At 42.2% G+C, this 15727-nt stretch overlaps 1 protein-coding gene across 7 annotated transcripts in view; it reads left to right on the top strand.

Annotated features, from left to right (window-relative positions):
• Positions 1 to 15727, top strand: part of STON2 (stonin 2) — a 173771-nt gene that overhangs the window by 150700 nt on the left and 7344 nt on the right. For all 7 annotated transcript variants that reach the window (XM_057318736.1, XM_026519395.4, XM_044391311.3 and 4 more), the window contains 2 exons: positions 6838 to 8676; positions 14445 to 14647. In XM_057318736.1, the coding sequence (XP_057174719.1) occupies positions 6838 to 8676; positions 14445 to 14647 (2042 nt within the window). The remainder of the gene's footprint in view (positions 1 to 6837; positions 8677 to 14444; positions 14648 to 15727) is intronic.

A 15727-nucleotide genomic window follows, 5' to 3' on the forward strand; every position in this document is an offset into this window, starting at 1 on the left:
CTTTTCAAATTTAAATTCAATTAATTAACATATAGTGTAATACAGAGGTAGAGGTTTCAGAGGTAGAGGTCAGTGATTCATCGGTCTGATATAATACCCAGCGCTCATTACATCACACACCTTCCCCAATGTCCATCACCCAGTTACCCCTTCCCCCAACCCAGCAACCCTCAGTTTGTTTCCTATGATTAAGAGTCTCTTATGGTTTGTCTCTCTCTCTGATTTCATCTTGTTTTATTTTTTCCTCTCTTCCCCCATGATCTGCTGTTTTGTTTCTTAAATTCCACATATGAGTGAGATCATATGATAATTGTCTTTCTCTGATTGACTTATTTCACTTAGCATTCTACCCTTTCGTTCCATTCACATCATTGCAAATGGCAGGATTTCTTTTCTTTTCTTTTCTTTCTTTTTTTTTTGATGGCTGAGTTGTATTCCATTGTACACGTATACCACATCTTTATCCATTCATCTGTCAGTGGACATCTAGGCTCTTTCCATAGTTTGGCTATTGTGGACATTGCTGCTATAAAACATTGGGGTGCAGGTGCCCCTTTGAATCAGTACGTTTGTATCTTTGGGGTAAATACCTAGTGCAATTTCTGGGTCATAGGGTAGCTCTATTTTCAACTTTTTGAGGAAACTCCATACTGTTTTCCAGAGTGGCTGTACCAGCTTGCATTTCCACCGACAATGTAAGAGGGTTCCCCTTTCTCCGCATCCTCGCCAACATCTGTCGTTTTCCTGACTTGTTAATTTTAGCCATTCTGACTGGTGCGAGGTGGTATCTCATTGTGGTTTTGATTTGTCTTTCCCTGATGCCGAGTAATGTTAAGCATTTTTTCATGTGTCTGTTGGCCATTTGCATGTCTTCTTTGGAGAAATGTCTGTTCATGTCTTCCGCCCATTTTTTGGTTAGATTATTTGTTCTTTGGGTGTTGAGTTTGATAAGTTCTTTATAGATTTTGGATACTAGTCCTGTATCTGATATGTCATTTGCAAATATCTTCTCCCATTCTGTCGGTTGTCTTTTGGTTTTGTTGACTGTTTCCTTTGCTGTGCAAAAGCTTTTTATCATGATGAAGTCCTAATAGTTCATTTTTGCCTTTTTTTCCCTTGCCTTTGGAGACATGTCTAGCAAGAAGTTGCTGTGGCCGATGTTGAAGAGGTTGCCGCCTGTGTTCTCCTCTACGATTTTGATGGGTTCTGTTTCACATTTAGGTCTTTCATCCATTTTGAGTCTACTTTTGTGTATGGTGTAAGGAAATGGTCCAGTTTCATTCTTCTGCAGGTGGTTGTCCAATTTTCCCAACACCATTTGTTAAAGAGACATTATTTTTTCCATTGGATATTCTTTCCTGCCTTGTCAAAGATTAGTTGACCATAGAGTTGAGAGTTCATTTCTGGGTTCTCTATTCTGTTCCATTGATCTATGTGCCTGTTTTTGTGCCAGTACCATACTGTCTTAATGATTACAGCTTTGTAATAAAGCTTGAAGTCTGGAATTGTGATGCCTCCGGTTTTGGTTTTCTTAACATTCCTTTGGCTATTCATGGTCTTTTCTGGTTCCATACAAATTTTAGGATTGTTTGTTCCAGCTCTGTGAAAAAAGCTGATGGTATTTTGATAGAGATTGCATTGAATGTATAGATTGCTCTAGATAGCATAGACATTTTAACAGTATTTGTTCTTCCAATCCATGAGCATGGAACATGTTTCCATTTCTTTGTGTCTTCCTCAGTTTCTTTCATGAGTGTCCTGTAGTTTTCTGAGTACAGATCCTTCGCCTCTTTGGTTAGGTTTATTCCTAGGTATCTTATGGTTTGACTCCTTAATTTCTTTTTCTTCTGTCTCAGTATATAGAAATACAACAGATTTCTGTGCATTGATTTTATATCCTGCCACTTTGCTGAATTCCTGTATGAGTTCTAGCACCATTTCTTTTTTTGTTTGCATCAGTAAAGACATTAGGAAGCTCTTAGGTATGAGCAGTTCTCCCTGTGCTGTCAAATGAGAACCTGATTTTTATACATGGCTTGTTTGGCAGCAGCCCAACTCATAATAAAAGTAATTTGGAGGTAGCAAGTGGAAGAGATAGTAATTAAAATTATGCTGGATTTTTTGACTTTGGTTTTTTTGACTTTGGTTTTATTTTATTAAGTCAATAAATTGGAATTCTGGATGATAGTTAATTTTGTTTTGAAGATAATTAGTTTTTTGCCTATTTCTTACTGGAGAAATTTGCCGGTTTCCCTGCCCCCCCTTCATTGTTTCCAGTATGAGCCACATCAGTCATAAGTGTCATGGGAAAAATCTAACTACTGCTTTACCAACGTGGATTACAGCTAAACTGGCTCCTTTCTCTGAGGTTAATTAGTAGGAGTGCTAAAGATGTGTTTTAACCTTTTATTATTTATTTTATAAGCAAACAGTATTTTTTAAATACAGATTTATTATTTTTTAAATCACGTCTTACCCCACGGGAGACATCTGTCTTCACATCAAAATATTGTGAAATATTATATTCCAAAGCTTTTTAATACATGTATATTTTAGATCATGAAAATGTGTCGTTCTAGTAGTAGCAGCAGTAGCTGACATCTACTGAACATTTATCACTTGCCAGGCACAGTCTAACATCTGTGTTTTCCCAACAGCCCTGTCAGGTGGGATTTACTATTTTCTTAACGTCATAGATGGGAAAACTGAGTTGCAGAGAAATTAAACAACTTGCCCAAAGTCACCTAGCTAATAAGCTGCAGGTACGGAATTGAAACCAAGGCAATCTGACTCCAGTTACTATTCACTCAACAAAATATATCATGATCAGCTTCCATGTGAATAAACATGCATCAGTAGCATTGTCTTGATAGCTACATGCGATTCCATTTTAGGGGTATGATATTTAATATAACCAATCTCCCATTATTGGGCATTTAGGTTGTTTCCAATTTTTCTGTGATAGAAACATTGCTGTGATAAACATACCCCTGTATACTCTGCATGCCTGTCTCATTCTTTCCTTATATTACACTCCTGTGAATAGAATTTTTGGATCACATTTTTTGAGACTTTTATACAAATTTTCAAATTGCCCTTCAGAAAGATTTTTTGAACACTTCCATCAGAGTGTAAATTTCCTTGTGCCACAAATAATGATTATTATTCATACTAAATTTTTGTCTCTTTGACACAGAGATAATTGTATTTATTGTTTTATAAGGTTAAACTTTTTTTCCCAAATAGTTATTAGACATTTGTGTTTCTTCATTAGCGAATTATCTGTTCTTACCCTACTTTATCTAATTTTTCGGTAAGGATGTATCTTTTTTTTTTTTTAAGAATTTGTTTTGTTTTTAAATTTGAGAGAGAGCAAAGCACGAATGGAGAGGGTTGGGGGAGGACAGAGGCAGAGGGAGAAGCAGACTTCCTGGTAAGCAGAGAACCTGCCTTAGCGTTCCACCCCAGGACTTTGGGATCATGACTTGAGCCGAAGACAGATGCTTAACCGACTGAGCCACCCAGGCGCCCCAGGTGTATACCATTTTTATTAAGAATACACTGTCATATTACATAAAGGATACCAAGTTTTTGTCATATATGATACAAATATCTTCCTCCAGAAATTTGACATACAGATAAGAATTTTTTAAATGTGAAAGTCTCAAAAAAAATAATAGATTTTAATAAAAAGAGGCTCAGAAAATATATGACCTAATCTTTGCAAAAACAATTGATGTTGTCTTTCAGTCAGTGATAAATGATAGAAAATTAAGAGCTTAATAGGGAAGTCAGTGTTAATAAGGGGTTATTTTTGAAAGTGGTCTTTGTCAGTCCTTGGGTTCACCCCAAGAAATGCTTTATTTTCATGTGAACTAGAGACCACTTTTGCTTTTCATCTGCAAAAGTATCCTTATTAAGATATTTTTTCTTTATAAATGATTTTGTAGAAAAATAATCTCATTTCCAGATATTTGACCTATGCCCCACTACCGCCCCAAATGATGGATTTTTAAAACGGATTGTAATAATAGGAGATGAAACTGCCAACGGAGAGAATATTTTGTAATGAAGTCTTTTGATACTTTTTAATGGCTGTCAAAGAGATTATAGACTCTCTAGAAATTAATTTAATTAAAAATTTTCCCTCCAGATTTAAAGAAACTTCATTTAAATTATATTCTAAGTCTCATGCTTCAAAACTGTCTAGGACTTGGTGTGATTTTAAATAACTTCATTTAAAAAGGCATTTATTGTAAAAAAATAATTATGTTCAGTGGAGACAAGGCTTTTTTTTCCCCACTCCCTTTCTTTTTTGGTTTCATAGAGGAAAATGAGAAACGCTATTTTGGGGACAAGATTCTCCATAGAAGGGAATCCTTTGGCAGCAAGAATAAACAGCTTTGACAGAAATGCACCCTTCAAAGGAAAAGGACTTTGGCTTGTTCAAACTAGGGAGTGGTGATGAGCCCCAAGGCAAAAAGGATATCCCTGGTACAGGGGCTGGGTCAGTACCAGGCTGTTGGGTGGGAACAGTACTGTTACAAAAGCTCCTTAGAGCGGCTTCATAAAAAATTGATGAGTTTTGAGATGCACTCCTTTTCCAGCTGTCTAGGGAGGATCAGTTATGTTCCAAGGAAGTGATTGTATTTTACTCAAGGCCACGTTGTTCCCTTTAGCCTTTGATACAATAATAGTAGTAGGAGTAGTGGTAGTAGTAATGATAATGATAATACATAAAATATAAATTCTACAAACCTGGGTTATTGACCCTTTTCCTTTCATTTTCCAGAAAATAAATCACACATCTACAAAAGTGGATTAATGATTAATTTGAAGGAAAGTCTCATCTTTAATTTTAAAATGTTTTGAATTCCTTTTGTGGTTGCTGTACATACAGAAAACACTTTTTTACCCATTATATTTCTGGGGTGAGCGTGGGTATGTGTGTATGCATGCTCACATATTAGCCTACATTTTCAAAGTGACGTTTTCAGTAGAGGGAATTGCTCTTTGAATAAATACACTTGGAAAGATGTATAACAAGCTAGCCATCCCACCCACATGTAATTCCACTTGCAGTTACGTGTGGCATTGCTGATTTGGTTTGGCTGGATATGACTTTCATGAAGGTATAGTGAGGTGGTCAGAAAACTCAACTACTTGGGGCACCTGGGTGGCACAGCGGTTGGGCGTCTGCCTTCGGCTCAGGGCGTGATCCCGGCGTTATGGGATCGAGCCCCACATCACGCTCCTCTGCTGTGAGCCTGCTTCTTCCTCTCCCACTCCCCCTGCTTGTGTTCCCTCTCTCGCTGGCTGTCTCTGTCAAATAAATAAATAAAATCTTTAAAAAAAAAAAAGAAAAGAAAACTCAACTACTTGACTCAACCACGGAGCATCCATTTCCTTTGATGCCAGATTACTGGCAGTAGAAACAGTGGATGGAATGGTGGCAGAGATCCCCATACGCATTCCTCCAGGGACAGAGAAAATAGAACTGCCCTAATGCAAGGTCTCTTTTCTCACTTATTCAATCGACAAACTTTTTACCGAGTATCTACTATATACCAGACACGGGTTTGTTTTCTGTGCCATTCCTTCGTCACAATCCACTCCTTGCTAAAGGCTTCAATATCCCCCCCCCCCTTTCCACAATCCCAGTAGACACACAGGGTCTTGATGCTACCTGGAAACTTTGGATCTTTCCCACATGGAAACTCAAGTCCTATATCCCCCTCCCTTGAAGGCCCTGCTAAGGTGGAGTGTTATTTATAATAACCCCCCTTTTTCCCCATAAAATAAATAAGCCCCAAGGTGGAAAAGTATTTTAGAGAAAAAAAAATAGATTATATTATGAGCGTTTTCTCATGTTACTGCGTACTTGTAAATGTTTTAATGGCTGGGTATTATTCTATTGTATACCTTAGTTTCTTACCATTTACCCAAAACTTGGTTCACAAGTTTGGTTTATTTCCTTAGGGCAAAATTACAAAGTTATTGTTTAGGCACATTTGTAAAACAAATAATAATACAAATTGCCAAACCACTTATAGGGAGTTTATAGCAATTTACAGTCCCATTAAAGGCCTATTTACTATTCGTAACATGGTACCTTTACCCTCATTGAAGACTAAAAACTTTAAAAGTCTTCACTGATTGTTTCTGATTTACATTTTTTTTATTACTAGTGAGATTGGACATTTTTTCACATGCTTATTAGACATTTTTAGTTTCTCTCTCCTGAGCTATCTGTATATGTCCTTTGTCTATATTTCTCTTAGAGTTTTTATAGTCTTCTTATTCATTTGTATGAACTTACTTCATCTTAAGGGTGTTAATATTTTGTCTTTAATATTTATTGATCACATTTGGGCGAGAATCCCTCCAATTACATTATTTGCAATCACTTAGAACAGATAATTTGTTTTGTTCAATGAGATGAGATCAGCTTTATATCATTATATGTAGGAGGTGGTTTTCAATGTCTAAAAATTAATACATACTTTAGAGCATGCTAAGAACATCTATTCTAGAAACTTCTATCAAAGGGAGAATGTATAAGAGTTAAACTACAAGAAACCTTGATCCTGTCGGTGCTTATGTATTGATAGACCCATTTGTATTCTTACTGCATTTGATGTGTGGCTCCTGTGCTGTGCTTATTACAAAATTATGAGATCTGTGCCCAGACTAGGACTTGACACAGGTAATGACCTGCTTTGGAATTTACTGGATTCCAGATAAAATTCTAATCATCCTTCATTCCCATACCTCAGTTTCCCATACTTCAAAGAGGCCCTGAATAGCAGTCCTCATATGTTCTCCTTTTTCTTTTAGACAGTTCTTCCTCAGTCCAGGAAGATGAAGAGGTAGAGATGGAGGCCATCAGCTGGCAGGCCAGTAGTCCAGCCATGAATGGACATCCTGCCACTCCAATGACCTCTGCTCGTTTCCCCAGCTGGGTCACTTTTGATGACAATGAGGTCAGCTGCCCTTTGCCACCAGTCACCTCTCCCCTGAAGCCAAACCTACCACCTGTTGCATCTGTCATTCCAGATGTGCCTCATCACTCAGCTGGGTCATTTAAGAAGAGGGAACGTCCCAAGAGCACTTTGATGAACTTTTCCAAAGTTCAGAAGCTGGACATTTCATCCTTAAACCAGCCGCCTTCCATAACCGAGGCTCCACCTTGGAGGGCAACCAATCCTTTCCTGAATGAGACTCTGCAGGATGTCCAACCCTCCCCTATCAACCCTTTCATTGCTTTCTTTGAGGAGCAGGAGAGGCGCTCCCAAAACAATTCCATTTCCAGTGCCACAAGCAAGAGCCAAAGAGATTCTCTCATTGTCATCTACCAGGATGCCATCAGTTTTGATGACTCAAGCAAAAACCAGTCCCACTCTGATGCTGTTGAAAAACTCAAACAACTCCAGATCGATGATCCGGATCATTTAGGCAGTGCGACACTTCCAGATGATGACCCGGTAGCCTGGGTTGAACTAGATGACCACCCACCTGGTTCAGCACTGTCCCAGCCCAGGGATGGGTGGCCAATGATGCTAAGGATCCCTGAGAAGAAAAACATCATGTCATCTAGGCACTGGGGGCCCATCTACGTCAAACTGACAGACAGTGGTTACCTGCAGCTGTATTATGAGCAGGGGCTGGAGAAACCATTCCGTGAGTTCAAGCTGGAGATCTGCCATGAGATTTCGGAACCTCGGCTCCAAAACTATGACGAGAACGGCAGGATCCACAGCCTGCGAATAGACCGTGTCACGTACAAGGAGAAGAAGAAATACCAGCCCAAACCTGCAGTGGCCCACACAGCAGAGAGGGAACAGGTGATGAAGCTGGGCACCACCAATTATGATGACTTCCTGAGTTTCGTCCGCGCAGTTCAGGACCGGCTCATGAATCTGCCAGTGTTGTCGATGGATCTGAGCACAGTTGGCCTGAACTACCTGGAAGAGGAGATTACCGTGGATGTCAAGGATGAATTCTCCGGCATCGTGAGCAAAGGAGACAACCAGATTCTCCAGCACCATGTCTTGACGCGGATCCACATTCTGAGTTTCCTCTCTGGGCTGGCAGAGTGCCGCCTGGGCCTCAACGATGTCCTCGTCAAAGGGAACGAAATCGTTTCCCGGCAAGACATCATGCCCACCACCACCACAAAGTGGATCAAGCTCCATCAGTGCCGTTTTCACGGGTGTGTGGATGAGGACGTATTCAACAACTCACGGGTTATCCTGTTCAACCCTTTGGATGCCTGCCGGTTTGAGCTCATGCGGTTCAGGACGGTGTTTGCGGAGAAGACCTTGCCTTTCACGCTCAGGACGGCAGCGAGCATCAATGGGGCTGAGGTGGAGGTGCAGAGCTGGCTTCGGATGTCAGCCGGCTTCTCCTCTAACCGAGACCCTCTCACTCAGGTCCCCTGCGAGAATGTGATGGTTCGTTACCCTGTGCCCAGCGAGTGGGTGAAAAACTTCCGCAGGGAAAGTGTCCTGGGGGAAAAGTCTTTAAAAGCCAAAGTGAACCGGGGGGCGAGTTTTGGCTCAACTAGTATGTCTGGCTCGGAGCCTGTCATGAGAGTAACTCTGGGAACCGCCAAGTATGAACATGCCTTCAACTCCATTGTGTGGAGGATAAACCGACTGCCTGACAAAAACTCAGGTAGGTAGAGGTTTCTCTTCTGTGAAAACTGCCACGTGGTCACACGAGAACTGGGGTCAGAGTTCGGCATTCTGCTCCCCTGTGAAGGGCTGGGGTTTGTTGTGTGACAGAAATATGGTAATGGAAAAGTGGGACCAGAGAAGCAAAAGTACTTCAGCAAAAAGTAAGTAACAAACATGAATGACCCAGTTCCCCCCGTTTTCTCACTCCCTTATTATCCTACTTCTAGAAAGCTCTGCGTTATTCTTCTCAGCTGAGTTGTTAAGCAGATTTGCAGGGCAACTTATGAATTTGTATTCTTATTCTGACTCATTTAAGTATTATCTCTGGTGCCAGAAGCTGTTTCCAGATCCTAGAAAGCCTCTGGGTTCTGAAGAGGTATCTTTCTCACTCGCCTTGAGTGTAGGTAAAGGGGTCAGTTTATGGCCAGTCATATATACAGTAGGGGTGAGGAGTCAGACTAAATGATTCCAGTCCTCTTGTGCGAGACCTGTCAGTCATAACATCTCCAACTCAGAGTTGGGATTTGAGGGTGGGGAAGAGGAGAAATGGCCTCTGATCAGACTGGAGATCCAGCCAGGACCAGAAGGTCCAAAAGGGCTAACTTCTGTCAGACACAAAGTAAAGGAAGGTACACTTGATTTAAACAAAGAAAGCAGGCTTACCAGCCCTGGCAGGATCCACAGCCTGCGAATAGACCGTGTCCTATCTGGTGTCCTCTACTGGCTGCTCACAGCTATCAGGGGAGCTTTTGTGCTTGGGTGGCTTGCTCACAGCTATCAGGGGAGCTTTTGTGCTTGGGTGAGCACAGAACACGATGACTTTCCTCGGGGGTCCAGTGAATTTAATGAAATGACAAAACTAGGGAGGAATCCAACCAGCTCTAATAGCCTTATTTCTTAGAGTAAGTCTGAGTGACCTCAATGACAGGCACTAAGCCCGTGATCCTATGATCCTTTAAACCACTTCTCAAAGTTTATTGTAAACTTTGCCCATTCATTACCTGAAGTTAGATGCCCTAGCCAAGCAAAAAGGGGAAGGTTTGGAAGAACTCTTGATGGAGATGTCCTTCTCTTCTGCAGCTATTCCCCTTCCGTTCTCACTATTAAACCCTGACAGTATGTTTAGAGTCTTCATTTCCTGTTCTGCGTGTGGAGTGGCTGTGTCATCATACCCAAAATGGGACGTGATGTGACTGCAAGAGGCAGTACAATCTGGTCACCTCGCCAAGCCGTCCAGGCAGTGCACACACACCGGGGCATTCTGTGTCAGACACTGGGTGTAGCGGTGCAAAATAAAGAGACAATCAGACCTCTGTGTTTGAGGCTGGATTTGCCAAACACCCCCACCCCCATCCCCGTTTCTAAACTGATGGGATTTTAAAAAACAAAGTCTTCCTCTCTCTGCTTGCTTATTCATTTCTCCTGAAATTGCATTGTGTTCTCCTGGTGATAGTGCTGTGATTTCTACCTCAGCCATGGGACCTGTCTGAATTGATGGAGGAGAGGAAAAGCCCTGAACTCTCCTTTGGCACAGAAGCCCTTGAGAAGAGAAGTGAGGTGTAAGGGGGGGGGGGGAGCTACCGTTGAACCTGCTGGAGACTTGACATCCAAAAAGACAAGGCCTCAGGTTTACGTTTATCGGAATGTTTGGCCCTTCAGTTTGTTAAGCATGGATTCAGTTCACTCCATTATGGAATTACTGAGTCTTCAAGCTGGAAGGGGACTTGGGGATAACTCAGTCAAACCTTTTCATTCTATAGATGAGAAAATTAAGGCCCAGGAACGACAGGACTTACCTGAAGTCACAAAGCCACATCCAGGGGTCTTTTCTCAATACCCCAGCTGCCTCTTAGTAGAGGACACCAGATAGACAGAAACATGAAAGACTTTCCTCTAAGAGAAGAGAGGTTTGTAGTTTTCTCAGTGTGTACACATCTATCTCATTTGTTTCGAAGTTCTTTCTCTCAAATATTTGTAAATACTGTGTGAGGGAGTTTTGGTTGTAAGCAGCAAAGACAAGACAAGACAAGACAAGAGAAGGAAGGAAGGAAGGAAGGAAGGAAGGAAGGAAGGAAGGAAGGAAGATAGATTGTTGGAGGGTAGCTCGGAGAACTGAAGGAAAGGTTGGAAAGGTTGAGCAAGCAGGCTCTTGAAAGCAGAACTGTGAGATGTCTCCTCAGGCTGCAGCCATTGGGATAAATCCTCATGAGCCATTTTCTGTCCTTGCCACTTGGCTCAGGAGTCAAGGGGAAGATAGCGCATTTTGACTGACATGACATGCGGTGCTGGGGCAGATTATTTCCCAAAGCAAGAGAGGAAAAAAGATTGTTACCAAAAGAAAGGGGGGAATGGGTGCAGGACAAGGGAAAATATACGTCTTCGGCAAACACTTGTCTTAATGCTTCCCAGCAGGTTAGTGTTCGGCGGGCCCAAGGCCAAGGAAATGCGGTTTATTTATTGCAAATGTATTTCCTGATTACTGGAACCTTTATCTGTGAAAGATTTTTGAAATACAGGACAGCATAAGGATATTTGGGAATATTTCTCACGTAAGCTACCCTGCCACGACTGCTTTTGCTTTCATGGTTACATATTTTTGTTTTATTTTTTAAAAGATTTTATTTATTTATTTGTCAGAAAGAGAGAGAGAGAGCACAAGCAGGGAGAGCCCAGGCAGAGGAGGCAGAGCAGGCAGGGGGAGAAGCAGACCTCCCCACTGAGAGGGAGTCCGATCCGGGACTCGATCCCAGGACCCCAGGATCATGACCTGAGCTGAAGGCAGACGCTTAACTGACTGAGCCACCCAGGAGTCCTGGTTAGACATTTTTAGTAACCCCCCCCCCCCCCGCCGCCACACACACACCCAAAAAGGGCTTCTTATACTACTCCTGGCCAATCCTATATTTCTGGGGAGGTTCAGGAAATCAGCAAGACCCTTTTCTGGAAACTCAAGATGTACAGGAACTGAACTGCAGTCAGATGGCAGGCTGTTGGCATTGCCAGTGCTCCCTGTGAGCAGCTCCTGCTGTCCCCATCCAGTGTGCCCTCTGCTAGTTGTCATCCCTTTTCTGAGTTCATCTTGGGCTTCAGATAGCCTTGGGAAGGTGCTTTTTACGGGTTTTCATCATTCTCACACCTGCATTTACAGTAAAGGAGACCAGAAGCTCTGCATGCTTACTCCTGCTTGCAGTGGCCCTGTACCTCCAGCCCCCAGCAGGCAGGACAGTGAGACCGTAGGCAGCATGGGACCGCCGGTCAGCACCCCCAACTTGCTGCAGCCACAGCGGGCTCATCCCAGCCCTGCTGCAGAACGATTAACAAGCTGCTGTTGGGAGCCCAGCGTGGTTTAAACTGGCAGGTCCAGCCCTGCCGTGTGCGTGTACAGCCACCCCTGCCTTCCCACCGGGCTCTTCAAGGACCCCTTTCACCCTGATCCCAGAAGCTTTTCTTAATCCTAGAAGGTACCCGAAGAAGTCCTACTGCTTTCCCAGATCATCCGCCAGGAAACCAAACATTCTGTCCTGCACGGGTAGCTTTCTTTGCTTGGAACTCCAGTTCTCTAATATTAGACCAAGAGAAAACAATTTCAATATAGTTCGCCTTTTATGGAAAATAGAAATCTGAATTTTAACGTTAAATTTTCTCAAGTTCATCAAGGAAGATGACAAAGTGCGTGGGCTCACTTAGTTCATTACCATAAATTAAACTATACCAGCTCTCAGAATTGCACTTCCTACCTGTCCACCAGCCCTGCACAGGCATTAGTTGATGCCGGGAATCATGAAAGAATGCCACTTTCATAGAGCTGTCTGTGAATAGACTTTGGAGAGGTGAGCTTTGTGGAAAGTAATGATTTCTCATAATTCCAACAATGTGCAAATAAGGATAATTAGGTAAAACCGTTGTTCAGGTTGCCATCAAATTAAAGAAACTCCTCCTCCTATGTGATTTGTAGTGATCTAAATCTATAGCGATACGCAGAGAGGAGTTTAGCACATAATTCAGAGTCCGATCTGAGTTTTATTCCCAGCACTGCAATGTAGTAACTCTGCGACCTCAGGCAATTTACTTAAACCTCTCAAAGAAATCTTCTTTTCCTCATTTACAGAAGAGGGTTATTAATACCTAGCTCGTTAAGAAAGAAATTAGATAATGCTTTTAAGTGTTTAGGACAGTCTCTGGCCTGTAATAAATATAACAGATAGCTATGTAATTGCAACTGTAATTTTTTAAAAAATCACATGGATTCATTTTTAGATAATGTAATTTTTCCTATTACAGGTATCCAATTTAAAATTTCTTTCCTAGAAACCAGTGCAAATTGCTCAGTTTCCCAGAGTATTCCTCTTTGGAAGTAACCACTGAAATATGCTTTTTGTGAAGTAGAGCAAAACAAATACTGCACTCTGCAGTGTTTTCCTTGGAGAGCGGGTGTGCATGTCCTCGCTCTCTGAGATTAAAAAGTCCTGCCCAGACTAATAAAGAAAACTGGAATTGTTTATTTGGGGAAACTCAGATAACTAAGGGCCGTTGCTATTACATAAGGAAGTCAAAGCCATGCCACGTTGTTTATCCATGGCAAGTTGCCGTATGGGGGGTTCCTAGAGCTCACTTCTCCACTCATGTCACCCTGCAAACCTGGTCTTGAGGTTGGGGATCCTATGGGAAGCTGTGACTCAGACAGAGTGGTTAAAACACCTTGGAGTCAGAGCGCTTGGGTTCCGTCCTCTGTCTGCCACTTTCCAGCTTTGACCTTGGCTAGTTTACTTCCCTCCCAAAGCCTTTGTGGCCTCATCTGTAGAATGTAATGACTATGACCTTAAGGGATTGTTACGAAGATGCAGGGAGAGGGTGAGCGGGCAGCATTTGAGAGAGTACAGAGTGCTCAGCAAACCATGCTTTCAGACGTTACAGCCATGGAACTGATCTTTCTCTTGACTCAGATATCTAATAACAATCCTCAACTGGAAATACCTAAGTTTTCCATCCAAGCACAGTAGAACTAGCATAGATGTATAGAATTAAAGAACAGGAAGGGACTATGCCTGGCATTGTCCAGCCGCCCCTTTACTACCCATCCCCCATGTCCCCACCTTCCAAATCGGGATCTGAGGCGAGGAGAGAACCAAGGACTTGGGCAGGATCTCTGCCACTTAGCAGGAGAGCCAGGAGTCACACACAGTGTCCTGTTAGTCTGCGTCCTACCCAGTGCACCACACACACCCTTCATGCATCAATGCCGTTTATAAGGGCTTCTTCATTTACATATGCCATCTACCCACACGAACGTGCCAAAGCATTTTTGTAAAAATACGAGATGCTATTGAGAAAATTCTCCTTTCAAAGGGAACCGTTCTTTTGCCCCATGTGGCTGTCCTCGATGTTTTATTAGGTGCTAAGTGCTGCTCCCTTTTATTCCTTTCTGCCAATCTACAGATCTGTGCCTCTGTTTCTGGTATTTGTGCTGTGTTCCCATATCACCCTGACCTCAGCGGGCAGAATGACCCGTTTTTCAGGCTGTGGGTTTTATTGCTAGGATACAAGCTCCTGTAATCAGATAGTTATATCAAAGGGTCTGAGGCACAGGCAGTGTGATTTCTGTTGAAGTACATCCTCGCTCGGCATTGGACCCTCCCTCTGAAGGACGGCCGGGTGTGCAGCTCGCGGGCAGTCTTCAGGCCTTCTTTGTTATCAAGGTGGCTCTTTGGGCCTCTCCTTCCACGTCGCTCCGAAGAACCTAATGCCTAGATTCTTTTCCTTTCATAGCTTCTGGTCACCCACACTGTTTCTTCTGCCACCTTGAACTTGGCTCTGACCGGGAAGTGCCTTCCAGATTTGCCAACCACGTGAACGTGGAGTTCAGCATGCCCACGACTTCTGCCTCCAAAGCCGCTGTAAGATCCATCTCCGTGGAAGACAAGACTGACGTCAGGAAGTGGGTCAATTATTCCGCACACTACAGCTACAAGGTAGCGTCGGGAGGCATCTGGCTCATGTGTCCAAGACCATTTGTTTGCCCCCCCGCCCCCCATCTTGTTCCCTTTAGCAGCGCCTGCCATGGACGCAAGTGTTGTCTTACTGCCTCAGAGAGAGGTACACCACACGTGGCTGTGGATGAGTCTGCTCCGATTTGAATGACTAATCTCTCTAGCGAGCAAGAGAAAGGTGGGAAAAAAATAAAAAGGCAGACGAAAGAGGAGAGTATGATGTCTTTCAGTCATGAGTAACATCCAAAGAGTCATGGGGTAAAGGGGTTATTATTATTATACGATATCATATATTGTACATTATATATAATATGAATATGACGAATGAGTATATCATAATATTACATTCTCATTCATAATATATGTTGCAGAAGTTGTGAACTTGGAAGTGGAGGGGAGTTCAAGAAAGTGCTAACCCAAAGCATGTATTTCAGCTTCAGAGTTGAAGAAGTAGATCTGACTAAAGTCCGGACACCTATGACCTGGTCACGGGGCTATAACAAGACAAAATTCAAAAGCCAAGCAAGCTTCTGTAATAGTAACAAGATCAGGGCTGTGGAAGGAGAAAACAAAATTGGAGTGTTCTGACGTAGTAATTCTATCTTGAGGTGTTAGAAATTCAATAGCAGATTAAATGTCAAAGACAGAAAGTGGGGGTTATTGAAGGACTATTTTGCAAAGTGGTTTAATATTTTTTATTCATAATAATACCCTTAGATTTTTGTGGTTATTTATTGTTCTTTAAATGTTTCCTTGGTTGTGTTATCTAAAATCTTAAACTACCGAAAAGAACAAATACTCCATCTTGTGGCCAGGAAAAAAAAAATAGCACTTTCATCAAGCAATGACCCTAGTCAACTGCTTCATCATAAGTATCCAAAGTGGTAAAGAGAGGAGCAGCTTTAATTGTGAAACTCTCTTGCTTGACGTATTTCTTTTCTGAATTGTCAAAGGCTTCAGTGCGTGTCTCTTTCAAGGCAAGATGAATTTATTAATCCCTTTATAGTTACAGCTACAATATTACATAAGTAGAACTGTAAACACTACGGTACTTACCAGTTT

Source organism: Ursus arctos, unplaced genomic scaffold, assembly GCF_023065955.2.
Source record: "Ursus arctos isolate Adak ecotype North America unplaced genomic scaffold, UrsArc2.0 scaffold_25, whole genome shotgun sequence".
Classification (NCBI taxonomy): domain Eukaryota; kingdom Metazoa; phylum Chordata; class Mammalia; order Carnivora; family Ursidae; genus Ursus; species Ursus arctos.